The sequence below is a fragment of the Crotalus tigris genome, unplaced genomic scaffold (assembly GCF_016545835.1).
Source record: "Crotalus tigris isolate CLP2741 ecotype Arizona unplaced genomic scaffold, ASM1654583v1 scf7180000017625.6296891, whole genome shotgun sequence".
Taxonomy (NCBI): Eukaryota; Metazoa; Chordata; class Lepidosauria; order Squamata; family Viperidae; genus Crotalus; species Crotalus tigris.
Window position 1 is genome coordinate 5,911,277 of NW_024096520.1, and position 13,898 is coordinate 5,925,174.

General features: G+C 39.4%; 1 protein-coding gene across 2 annotated transcripts in view; it reads right to left on the minus strand.

Moving 5' to 3' along the window:
* Positions 1-633: 633 nt before the first annotated feature.
* Positions 634-13,898, minus strand: part of SUMF1 (sulfatase modifying factor 1) — a 71,068-nt gene continuing 57,803 nt past the window's right edge. Inside the window, exons 8-9 of one of the 2 annotated variants that reach the window (XM_039334132.1) lie at positions 7,395-7,454; positions 634-2,667 (exon numbers count right to left, since the gene is read on the minus strand). In XM_039334132.1, the coding sequence (XP_039190066.1) occupies positions 2,554-2,667; positions 7,395-7,454 (174 nt within the window). In that variant the 3' untranslated portion in view covers positions 634-2,553. Of the gene's footprint in view, positions 2,668-7,394; positions 7,455-12,617; positions 13,533-13,898 lie in introns of those variants that run through there. The other variant, XM_039334133.1, reaches the window with a different exon arrangement.

The following is a 13,898-nucleotide window of genomic DNA, read 5'->3' on the forward strand; positions in this document are numbered from 1 at the left end:
GCAATGTCCGTGTACCACCAGTCGCCTAGCAAGGTGTCACAAACTTGATGACCAAAAAAAAAAAAAGGGAAAAAAGTGATAAAGTACTGGTAGTCCTCAACTTACAACAGTTCACTTAGTGACTGTTTGAAGTTACAATGGCACTGAAAAAAGTGCCCCCCAAGCCACAGCCGAGCAAGACACCTGCCTGTCCACCCAGCGGCGCTCTTCCTCCTGTTCAAGGTTTTCATTGTTGTGAGCATTTCTGTTGAGGATTGGCAGCAGGGGTGGGAGGTGTTTGGTTTTTATTCCCCGCGTCTGCTGGGTGGTTGCAGCAGGTTTTGGTCACTTCACATGACCCTGGGATACTGTGACCGTCATAAATATGAATCAGTTGCCAAGCATCTGAATGTAAATCATAAGACCCTGGAGATGCTGCAACATTCCAGCTGATCGGTGCTTCTTCAGGGTTCAGCAGAAGCACCAGGATCAGCGCCGAGCTCCAGCTGGAGCCTGGCACTGATCCTGGCGCTTCCACTAAGCCCCGACAGCCCTGAAGAAGTGCCAATCAGCTAGAAAGCGGCACTGATCCTGGCGCTTCCGCTGAGCCCTGACAGCCCTGCAGCTCCAGCCATCTCTCGCTTAGGCTTGTGCGGTGCTGCCACTGGTTCAGCTCATTCCCCTCCCCCACTACCACTTTTCTAGGATGGTCGCGTACCACCTACCAGGTGCCAATGTACCACAGATGGTACCCGTACCACTGTTTGAAAAGCCCTGGCATAGAGGACCCTAAAATAACTCCTCTTCCAATTGAGAGAGACAAGATGGGATTCAGTGATAAGGCGTTAGAAGTAACTTGTCCCCAGAGGTTGTTCACTGGAAGTTCTCAGAGAAGCAAAGATTTGAAGAGTCTGTTTCCTGATTGGGCCTGGGATTTAGCTCCAGAGCATCATGACTATTGGAACTAGTCAAATCAAGGTGGCAGGTATAGGCAAGCCACACCAGAGTTGCTGTCCCTTTCTTTTTACATACACATCTAGCCTCCTGGTACAACTACCTTATTCCCCAAGGATTTATTTCCCAGGTTAGTGGCCTGCCTCCAAAACTCCAGAGAGCCAACACAAATACAGGCCTCTAGGCCAGGGGTCCTCAACCTTGACAACTTTAAGACTTACGGACTTCAACTCCCAGAATTCTGAGAGTTGAAGTCCACAAGTCTTAAAATTGCCAAGGTTGGAGACCCCTGCTCTAGGCAACTCACACCCCAGCAGTCAAAGCTAGTACTACCTGTTTATTCTACCACTTTTCCCCAATTCTATACAACTCCTGTTCTTCCATTAATTTTCTTTGTGAGCTCTACTTCTGAGGAACAGTAACTCTTCTATTTGCCATAGGCTGCTTCAGATTTCCACAGTTCCCCAAACACAAACCAGGTCACCCTCTCATACCAATATCGGCCTCTATGCTCAGCTTTTATAGCCACAAGTTACCGGGCTATCTAGGGAGAAGTCTTAAAGGGGCAGGGCTCCAGCAGCCCAGGTGCTGGCTATTTTGCAGGCAGCCTGTCCTCCCACAGACTTATTTTATGTTAAATAAAAATCATTTATTTTCTATTATTTCTGGTAAGGGAGGAGGTAAGGTTCAACTGTTTGGGCCCTATAATCTGATTAAAAGAGAAAAATGGAGGCCATCTAATACAAATCTTATCCTTGTGAAGAGGGAGTTTTTTTTTGCTGCCCCACATAGATTCCAGGTGCTCATAGGAGGCAGCTGCCTATTAAAAACAACACTTACTGTAAATATTTGCCCCATGGAAGTCTTTCAATGGGGAGGGGGGCAAGAAAAGGCGACCCTCAAAATTTGGATACTGAGGCTTGAAAAATGGAGGTCCATTTATCTGCAAAGACATGGGTCAGGAACGCTTTCTCCTATAGCTGCCGAACAAATTATTAATTATCAAAAAAACAATCTTCATGAAAAGCAAAAATAAATCATACTAATTCAAACATAAATTACATCAGTATATTCTAGAAAACAGGATAATGGCTTATTTTTAAAATGACTGATCTTGAACATTAATTGGATTGAAAACCCATTGAAACCAATGGAACAAGAAAGACAGTTGCAACATAAACATGTTGCAAATATGATTACAAACAGCTTTGAAATTTCTTTGGATCACAGTAATCTGTGATTTTTTTTTCTTCCTACAACCACTGTGTGCTATTCCATCTTAATTAGATATATTATTAAATTAAATATAATATACTTAATTACTTCTGTAAATTGGTCTATCATTTGAATGGTGATAATGTCTTTTGTTAAAAAAACAAAATTATGACTGATATGATTTAGTTCTTCATTTAAAGTAGTTCAATAATCAAATATATTTCACTTTATGCGCATTAAATGGAAATGCAACCAGGGATCAAAGAAAACAAAAGCTGCTGGCTGAAATATTCAGAATTTCCAGAGTCTTCTGTTTTGGCAAGACAAATGTAGAATCTTCGGGCTGCATCCTTTTTTTGCAAAACCTGGTGAGATCTCTCTGTTCTCCAGAGCTGTCAAGCTTTGTCACTTTAAGTAGTCTGGCAGACTGTCAGCAGCGCAACGGAATCCCAGATTGGAAGCTGAGCTGTCAGGCGTATTTTGGCTTCGGGCTGCACATCGATATCTATAGCAATAGGACTAGGAAGGAGAATGAGTGGATTATCACAAGTGTTCCCATGGATGAAACATATCATAGCAGCTTTGCTAAGATGGCAATGCACTAGCTGCCAGGAGGACTGTTAGTCATTCAAAGGAGTCGTTTTCTTTCTAGATTTCACCAAACAGGAAGAGGTCTCCAGAATGGTGCTTCCCATCATGACAGAAACACGTGGCCGAAGATAATTTGATTCTTACCAGTTGGAAAATACAGGTTAATTTCTTTTTAACTTCCTCCCCACTTTTTAAACACTTCTTTAATTTTATTCCATGTCCTTATGCCCTCCCAGCAACCACTTTAGTTTCCTTGGAAGAGAAAACCACTTTGTTATTTGAGAATTGCAGCTGTAGGCAAATAAGATCTTTGTTACCATAGTGATTTCAGTGTCTTGTCACAGTGAAGTGTCACAGTGTCTATGCCAGACGAGTATTAGTGGTGATATACTGAGATGAAAAAAATGATAGAGAAATGTATTCTGTCTCCATTCTTAAGGCCTCCAATCTCCAAGTTAATCATAATCCTGGGATTATTGAACTAAACGAATCACATGGAATCATTGCTTCTTCAAACAGCAGCTTTTTATAGGGACTAGCTATATATTTTCGGATGTGTTTTGCAAGGAATTTTTCCTGGTGGCGGGAATACAAACTGTTTGCAGTGTCAAAAAACTTCTGACTTGAGTGTTGTCTAGGGACATAAAGTTTAGCGGGAGCAAACGTGTGTGTGTGTGTGTGTGTCTATATGTATATATTTCAGTGAATAAACTTTTATTACTTATTATTTATATGTTTACATATTAAAATTCATATTTGAACTTTATCTAAAAAGTGCTGTACTATTCTACACACTTTTTGAATTTTTACAATATACAGTAGATTTTAAGGGTTCGCAGAGTATACCTTCTTGTGCAATTCTTTTTTTTTTTTCAAAGAAATTTAAGGTTTCTGATATGGCTTACCAGAAATTTGCCCGTAATGAACCACAAGTTATTTTTGTTAATTTTTTCACATATGATACATTTCTCTATTCCAGTGAAGTTATAAATAATGGGCACAATCAGCAAAAAAAATCTTTACATATGTTCTTCTGTGTAACATTTGTATCTTTTGTAACATCATTTTGACAAAGAAAACCTATGCTTAAACTCAATATTTGTCCCAATAAAATAATTTAATCTTATGTCATATAAACATAAAATAATAGCTTTAAATATATATAATTTTGCATTTCATACGTTTGAGTTTCTTTTTGAATTCTCAAGAGAGAATTTCAAATGGCTGCATATTTGGGATTGGCAAAAATATAGGAAACTTCAGAGAAAAAGGAATATTGTGTTTGTGTGATGCCTGTGGCAACCGAAAATGAAGTGGAAATGGCTTTTGATCATACCAATACTATGCAGCCAATAAATATGTTCTTTAAGGAAACCTCTTGCCTTGGACTTCTGTTTTTACTGGTCTCATCTATCAGAACCATGACAGCCTGCTTCTCTTAAGCAGAATATTTTTATGCAAATATGAAATACATATATTTGTACAGCACAAAATGATTTTTTTAGTATAAATGTTTCCTTAAATAATACTTTGCCACAGTTTGTCTGACTGAGGTTCTATTTTCACAATAAGCATTTCCTGGCAAGCAAAATAACAAAAACAAGCCAGCATTTAATAACTCTGAATTTAGAAGTGTTACTTTATCTCTCATCAACTGTTCTTAAAGTGCTATATAAAATAAATTAAAATATGATCAAAATCTTTTTTTAAAAAAAAATCTAACAGAAGTTATGCATTTGTGCTTTTCTGATAAAATAGTATAGCAAAAAGAGCAAATTGCAGGAACTTAATACAACTAAAAAAATTGAGGGAAAAGATTCACTGGGATTTTCCTTTTTCTATTTAAGGAAAAATGATTCACATAATTGTAATGCAGATAAGAAATATTGACTATCTTTGGTTTGTATTTAGCTTTATTATGTCACTCAAAATAGACGGAGCCTGGGGACCAACCATTTCTCATAAAGATTATGTACTATTTAACAATGCTTTCAAGTTTTGAAAGTAGCAGGAACTTTTAGCAGCCTTAATAAAGAATATTTATCCTGTATACTGTAGACTAAAATCGGCCATATTACTTACCTCTAAAGAAACCTTTTATCCTGTTAATTTAATCAAATCTGCTAGTTAATGTGTGACATTAATTTCACCTCCAAATAAGATCAAGTAGAATATTTGATCTCAGAGTAGAAAATGGCAGCTCTGTTAAACTGTTACACAGAAAGTTTTTTAAATGATTATTAAATAAGATTTTTTTAAACACTACAGAAGAAAAAGTACATTATTTTTAATTAGAATAAATTAAACAGGGAACATTATTTGCTTTCCATAGGATTTTTCAAAAACCTTGGCATTCACTACATTGGGAATTAGCCAAATGGGTGCATAGGCACATGGATACCTTCCCATTTATAAAATTTGCTTAGGACTTATTTTTAAATCAGTTGATGAGTGCTAAGAGTAAATACTTTTAAAATAGATTTATCCCCAATTTTCAAAGTGTTCTCTTTTTAGGCAACACTTTCACAACTTTCCATATGCTGATAAATACACTATAAGAGGAACTGCCTTCAATGCAATTCTTTCCCTTTTGTGCACCACGGGAGATGTGTGTGCCCTTTGAGGGAGGCCTGAGGGCTGCAGCCCAAGAAATGAGCAAGAAAAGGGCAAAGCCAGGACAACAATTGAACTAGGTTCAATTTGAATTGTATTTTAAAGAAATGCATCATTTTCACTAAAACCAATTTAATGTAATTAAATGCAATTAAAACGATTACCTGTCATGTTTTTGATTCATTTTCCCAAATGTCATTTTAAAAATTACAATTTGGCAGGAACTGTTCGAGGGACAGATGGCAGCTCTAGTGAGCAGACCTTTGCAGAGCTCATCCTATGCTCAAGTTGTGCCCCTTCTTGGCCTGGGAAGGGTCCTTCAGATGTCCTAGTCATCTAATAACTGGACTACTGCAATATGTACTACCAGACTGCTCTTGTAGACCCTCTGAAATCTACCATTACTGATTGTCATCTATAAAGCCCTTCATGGCAAAGAGCCTAGTTATCTGAGGAACTGCCTGTCTCCATTGGTTCCAGCCTGTGCAATAGAATCAGGTAGAGTGAGAAGTTCCAAGTTCACTCGAACAATTAAATACATTGCCTGGAAATTCATCTGCCTCTGACTTTATAAGAGTCCCACGAGATTTTAAAACATGGTTTTATTTCCAGATCTGGAATAAGGTTGTTTGTTGAGCCACAGACAAATTTTGTATAGTATGTTTTTTGTTTTGTTTTGCTTTTTTTACTGGTTTGGTGATTATTTTTATCCAAGCATATATATTGCTGGTGTGGTGGCCCAGTAGTTAGAATACAGTATTGCCGGCTACTTCTACTGACTCCTGGCTGCCAGCAGTTTGGCAGTTTGAGTGCCACCGGCTCAAGGTTGACTCAGCCTTCCATCCTTCCTAGGTTGGTAAAATGAGGACCCAGATTGTTGGAGGGAGGGGCAATATGCTGACTCTGTAAATCGCCTAGAGATGGCTGTAAAACACTGTGAAGCGATATATAAGTCTAAGTGCTATTGCTATTGTTTTTGCTTTTTTCTCTTTTTAACTTTGTAAGTTGCCCAGAGTATAAGTGGACATCCTTCTAAATCTAATACAACAAGCAAGCAAGCAAAAATGTTTGTGAAAGTTTTGTGGCTGCCAAAAGTGCAGCTTTTGGGGCCTCAATTAAATGAAGCCTCCAAAGGGTTGAATGGCTAATTCAGCTCTAAAGAATTCTACATGGGTTGCCTGAGATCCTATTATTCTAATTGTTGGTGGCTAAAAGTAGTAGGGATGAGAAGAGCCAAATTGATCCTCAGCCATAGAAACTCACTGGAATGACTTTGGAGCAGTCACCATTTTTCTACCCTGCCAATTCCATAGGGTTATTGTGGGGAAAAATCAGAGAGTAGTATTCAATAAGTAATAACAGATAGCAAAACAAAAGCAGAGCTTAGCTTCTTCATTTCCTCTTGGGTTAAATTGATTTTAACATACTGTTAGCTGTGACCCAAAGCAGGGACCACTGAGGTAGCATTCAATTATACTGCTCTTGCAGTATCTGGCTTCATCTTTTATGTTACACAGTAATGATTCTGGAAATCTAAGAGGAATAGCATCCCTGGGCTGAGTAATGGAAAGCCTTGGGGACAAAAACTAGATGAAAAATCAGTCTGCAACCCTAGAGCTCCACCAAAAATTAGCTTGTGGTCCAATGTTTGTTATACTTGTGATGGCCATAATGGTTTTTCTTTGTCTCAGAAAGGCACTTTGATGTTCTTTAAAAACTCTCTAAACCCACAAACTGGCAGTTTTAGAGGTTGGTTGCTGGAGCAAAAAGAAGATTGCCAAGTTCATTGTTGTCTTAAGAAGGTGTGACAGCTAAACTGCCATCAAGCTAAAATTAGAAGACAATTGACATTTTATCTCAGCTCAAATAAACTCCAAGTAGATCTTGCTTATTCATCAAGTTATTTCTATCTGACGTACCACTTCCAATCGGTTCCTGTCTTCATATATTCACAATTTATTATTTATTAGCTTTTAGTGGATACACAAATAAAAACTGCAGATACTATAATTAGACAAATAATATATACTTTTTATCATTACCTTATGGCACATATAGGATCCACCTTTCTTCACTCGGTCAGACCCTTTTGAAGGTCCTTTCTGGGGACAAAGGGATACTTATTATTGTTGATCTATGCAAGACTAAGTGTAAATAACAATCAAAGAAATTCAAAGAGATTTCTTGGAGGTCTGAATGTGTCATCGTTCACAAGCAACTACAGCTAGTTTTTACAGCAAGAAATAACAATTACATTGTTTCAGGAAGGATGACTGGAAGATAATTTGGTATAATTGCTCTAGCCTCAATACAACAGCTATTTCAGTTTTAAACAGCAGCTCTTGTGTCAAGTCTGCATGTAGCATTCTATTTTAGTTTAGTGTGTAATGCATAGCTAGAACTTGATGACAAGGTTGAACTTGTGATGATGGATGGAAAAGGAAAAGGGATTAACAAAATTTTATCCCCTTTTTATGGAGTTGTGCTATTGATGCTGATTTAAGAGCTGAAGATCTCTGGTTAATTTGTCTATTACTGAAAAACTAATCCAATGATGGATTTGATCAACGTTCTGGTATGTTTCTTGAAGCTCAGCATTATGGAAGTCTCATTCTTCACACTAGTTTAGAAGACAAATTCCCAAAGTCTAACATTCCATAATTAGATTATTTCTGCTGGAAATTTGTTTTTTGTTTTTCAAATAAATGGATAGCAAATTAATTAATTAATTAAAACTCCCGGACAGTCCCCATCTCTTCCCCTGCAAAATCCTATGAACTACTTGGCCTCACTTATTCAGTGTAATTAGGAGCAATGGCTAAGTTTGTAATGTTTCAATTACCTCATATTCAAGATTTTCTGGGCAAACAGGTGTTTGAACCTGTTTGCCCCTTTCAAACATACATTTAAAAGACCCAAACATCTCTCTAGATGGAAAAGTAACAGCAAGGTTGATATCTGACAACAATTCTGAACTTGTTACTGAGATTTTATCATATTCATGATTGGTGTAAACAACAGAGTTAAGTAAAAAATTAATACCCTTAACTACTTTTAGTTCTCCTTATATGCATATGTTATTTAAAAACTGATCTAAGAACTCTTCTTGGCCCCACAAAAGCAAACATTAATTTAAAATCCAATAATTCTTAACATATCAGGATGGTACACTTTTATGCTCCATGTATAGAATTTTATATGAAGTCTACCCTTTCTGTTTGGAGCAGACAGGATATTTGTTTAGAGTGACTAAGTCCTTCTAGGTAAGGCACGGATTGGAGAAGGGACCCTTGCAGGACCACCGTAAGGAATTTTCTAGGTTTTTGTTGGATACAGGTAGTTTTTGTTTTGTGACTGCAATTGCCACCAAGTGACAGGATCACTGAGTGAAACATATGACAAAGAGGGATGATGTGAAGCTGACTGTTGTAGAGCAGGGGTCCCCAACCCCTGGTCCGTGGACCAGTACTAGGTCACAGCATGCCAGCAACTGGGCCATAGAAACAAGCAAAGCCCCATATGCGGGATGCAGGCAGCACACAAAACCACACACACCCCAGTCCCCAGAAAAACCTCTCTCCACAGAACTGGTCCCTAGTGCCCAAAAGGTTGGAGACCTCTGTTGGAGAGAACTCATTCAGATAAAGTTCTCTCAAGCAGTGGCCTATGCTGGATCCATTCCCTCCCCCCCCTTTTTTGTCCATGCATAGGGTGGATAGATGCTTAAACAAGCAATCTCTTCTTGAGCTGCTTTTCTCCTCAGTGTTGCTCCTGCCTAAAAAAAATACAAGCTGCAAGTGACCTTGCTGACCTTAAATCACTTTTACACTGAAGGCTTTTGCTGTTGTAAATGCATGCATTAGTCAGCAAATTTATTTTTTATTTTTTATTACCATTATTACCATCGTATTTATGAAAGTTTGCTATCTAATGCAATTGTTATATAAGGACTACATGTACATTAGGATTTCCTCCGAATTGGCTTCTGTCTATGCAGGTCCCATGTAGTTTGTGCTTGGTCATCTTGGAAAAACTCAAGTCAGTTAGTCCTGAGGTTGTGAAAAGGTTGGCTAATTGAGGATGTTACGTTGTCATGCTCCATGTATAGGATTTTACATGTCTACACTTTCTCTTTGGAGCAGAGGGGATATTTCTCTATTTTACATGATCTATATCAGGGGTGTCAAACTCACAACGTTACATGACATGTCGTGACGTATCACAACTTTTTTGCCATTGTCGGCAATGGGGTGGGCACAGCTTTGCTATGACGCATCCAGCCTGCGGATCAGCAGTTTGACACCCCTGACCTATATCCTGTGTGGTGCTTTCAGTTAGATTGGTACTATATGACTGGAATCACCCTATTTTCACCTTGTTAGACATAGGAAGCCAGATATTCTCTATGGAATTTCTCTCTGCTTTGAGAGCTTATGTAAAGGTGGATTACAGATGCCATTCTCACAGATTCTATATATCTCTTCTGGGAACCACAGAGGACCAGGACTTGGTTAACTCCTGAAAAATAATCATGTACATGAGTTCAATTCCCAGTAAAGGTTTGAATCCCATAGAATAACATCTCACTATCACCACTTGATGAGTGTGAAGTAGGATGGAACCAGTCATATAATGTTCCAGGTGGTGATTGTAACTTCTTCCTCCAAGGACAGCTCTACTCAGTGTTGGTAAAAAGGGAGAGGTCTGGCCCTAGATCCCTGAATTGTGAAATAATTATTTAATATCTACATAAGCTTCTGGCACCAGTTTTCTATTTGCATGGAATGAATTAAGCAGCTGTAGCTTTCTGTTCTCAGCGGCCAAGTGATGCCACGGTAGTTTACAGTGCCTGGAGGCTATGGGAATCTGGCTGGGGAAGACTTTGACTCAACCACAGCAAAACTGAATAGCTGGGTTTTACAGCTCCCTGAGCCCAGAGATTTTCCATGACTGAGTCTGGTAGGATTGCACTTCGTCAGAAAAGTACAGTTTGGGAATCCTTCTGGACTTATGGTTGGAGATCAGGTGGCAGCCCTGCTCATTGGGACTTTTGTACAAATCCATCTTGCACATAAATTGTCCCTGTTCCCATAAGAGGAGGTTCTGCTCATGATAATTTATGTCTTTGTCACTTCTTGGTTGGTCAAAAGCCATGCTCACCATCACACCCCCATCCCCCATCAAGATGTAGTTGACTGTCAAATAAGCTAACCCATTTGCAAAATTGATTTCCCATCTGCACATACTAATGTTTTTCTTAAACAAACTCAAATGGTTTTCACAGAGAAACAAAGAAGCACGCCCACAGATATAGTTTTCATCTTACAATCTAAATCTTAAGGCTTAAATCTTGATTGTTGTACAAAATGGTTAAGAGTAACACCTTCATTCAACAACTGCAATCCTGGCATTCCTGTTTGCAGTCATTAAGTGATCAAGTGAATGGAGTCCCAGGGAAGTAGTGCAGGATGCCTGGGAAGATACTGCCTGGGAGGCTCAACTTTGAAGCTGGAAATCCTCCCTGCTGAAATCCAAGCAGGATTTTCAGCCCCTAAGGGAGAGACATTTGCACACAGCCACATCGGGCCCCATCCGAGGCACCCAGTGCTGCTTACCTTATTGCACTATCTCTCTACTCTCTGCTTTGCTTTTGGCTCCCTCTCATTTCTAGGGGCGGCTGAAAGAGCTACCTGTCAAAGGATATCATCTCTCCCCTATGTATGGAAAGCAACTCCTTTGTCGGGATCCAGAAAGAGCTCAAATCATCAGAAACTAAGCTCTGTTCTCAACCCCAGTGAAGTAATTGGCAAGCAGCTCTTTCAGCCAATCCCCAGAGATGACAAGCAGTCAGTCAGCTACAGCTTGCAATCTGTCTTGCCAGTTTCCCTTTTGACTTTCTTTGGAAGCCGGCAGAGAAAATTGCAAATGGCGATCACAGTATCATGGGGTGCTTGGCAACTGATCAGAAGTCCGAACAGGTTGCCAAGCACCCAGATTGCGATCATGTGACTGCAGGGGGAGGAGGAGCAAAAGGCAGAGAAGCACGATTCTCCTTACAGCATGAAAAAGCTTGTTGTCCAGCTTTTTTTCTTTAAAAAAAATTAAATAACCTACACATCATTTACACTTGTAGAACAATTGAAAATGATTCTGAATGATTCTAAACTTCCGTTTGTAAAAAAAAGGAGCTGTGATGCATAGACTGAAATAGATACTGAATAGATCTGTTCAGCAACCATCTATTTCCAAAAGCAGAAAGGCTAAAATTACAGCCATCTCTAATTTAAGGAGCACTTATCATATTCATGCTTGAATGCTTCTTGACAATCTGATAATTTTCAGTTAACAAAACATCATCATTCATCAGGACATCATTCTCTTCTTCTTTTTCACATACATTCAGACATAATTTCTACTAGTAACTGAAAGAAAGGCTGTTCTGCCATTAATAGAATAAGTTGCCAACATGATTAAGAAAACTAAACAGAATACTACATCAAAAACTAGTATGTGTATGTGTGTGTATATGTGTATGTGTATGTGATAAAATCCAAAGAATAAGTCGATCACCAATAGAAATAATAAAAGAGTTTATAACCAAGCTTTCGTTGGGAGTCATCCAACATCGTCAGGGTTCTAAAGGTAGACGCTGGGGGATACACTTTTTATAAGATGTTATCCTGCATCCGGCTTCTAGAATGTGTCAACAGGCCCAGATGATCATGCCGTGCCTTAGATGTTTCGCATATGTCATCATGTCCCATTTTCTTCATCCGACCGTAAGTATTTTTCCCATTTTTCTTCATCCGACCGTAAGTATTTTTCCCATTTTTCCCAGTCCTGAGGCTGAGAGGAATCCCCGTCCCTTCACATGCTGATTGTCTCCCTCCTCCCTCGCCCCCCTGTGCACAAGCCGAGGGGGGAAGTTCTCTCTTCCCCTCATCATTAAATCCACCCATTTTTGGTCGGGGTGTGCCATCATCCTTATTACTCTCCACCTCACTATTCTCCTCAATAATTACCAGTCCCGTATCACTGACACTGCCTTTCCCTCCCCCCACCATCTCTTTCACACATCAGTCCAGATGTCTCCTCCTCACGTTTCCATCCAGATGTCTCCTTCTTGCACAGGCAACTGCGCACTGTTGTTCCATGCGTCGTAAACCAACCCCCCGTCTACCCCCACCCATCGGGGAATCCCCCTGTTCAAACTGGCTGGCCGCCAACTCAACGTTTGTACTCTGTCCGGGAGTGCTGGGACTCATGCTTGCGGTGTCATGGAGGGGAGGCGGCACTGCACTTCCTCCCCCTCTTCTCCATTGATCTTGCAACCCATGCTTGCTCTGACATCCAAGTCGGTTCCAGCATGGTGCTCTTGGCATCAGGCTCGTTGGGGGGACATCCCCACCGCTATTCTCAAGATCACTCCCCTCCGTCTCCCAATCTTCCATCGCTGCCGTCCTAACGGGTTCATCCCCAATGGATGAACCTGTTATGTATATGTATATTATGAAGACAAAGTATTACTAAGTTAACCACCGTCTAATTTGAATTTAATTGTAACATAGTTTTGAAAAGAATACAAGAAACAGCCTGGCTAGATAAATTAAAAATGCTTTTCCAGTTGCCCACAAGCAGCCAATGCTCAGTACTATATTATTCTCATAACCAGCAGTCTTTAGTAATTTCATCCCTCACATAACTTTGTCTACATCACAGCCACCCATATTTTATCCTGCTAAATTTATGCAGTGTGAGAAAGAGTATTAACATTTATCTACCTTGAATGTCCAGAATATTGTGGTAGATCAGACCCTGAGTTTGGAAGGCTCCATAGAAGAAAAATGGATAAAAAATCCTAAAGCTGTCACAGATGATGACTCTTACTGCAGATGGAATTCCAAGCATTTTCAATTCAAATAAATACATGTAGGAATAAGTCAAACAGATTTATTCAATTCAATAAATCAACATTAGTCTTAGTATATCACTTAATTGAGAGCCAGCAGTGTGCTACAGCTGCCAAAAAAGCCAACACAGTCCTAGGTTGCATTAACAAAGGAACAGAATCAAGACCATGTGAAATGTTAGTACCACTTTATAATGCCTTGGTAAATCCACACTTGGAATATTTTGCATCCATTTCTGATCACCGTTGTATAAAAAAAGATGTTGAGACTCTAGAAAATGAGCAGAAAAGAGCAACAAAGTTGATTAGAGGACTGGAGGCTAAAACCTATGAAGATCAGTTGCAGGAATTGGGTATGTGTAGTTTAATAAAAAAGAAGGACTAGGGGTGACATGATAGCAGTGTTCCAATATCTGAGGGACTGCCACAAACAAAAGGAGGGCAACCTGTTCTCCAAAGCACCTGAAGGCAGGACAAGAAGCAATGGATGGAAAGTAATCAAGGAGAGAACCAATCCAGAACTAAGAAGAAATTTCCTGACAAAGCAATTAATCAGTGGAACAACTTGTTTCCAGAAGTTCTGGGTGCTCTAACACTCAAGATTTTTAAGAAGAGATTGGACAACCATTTGTCTGAA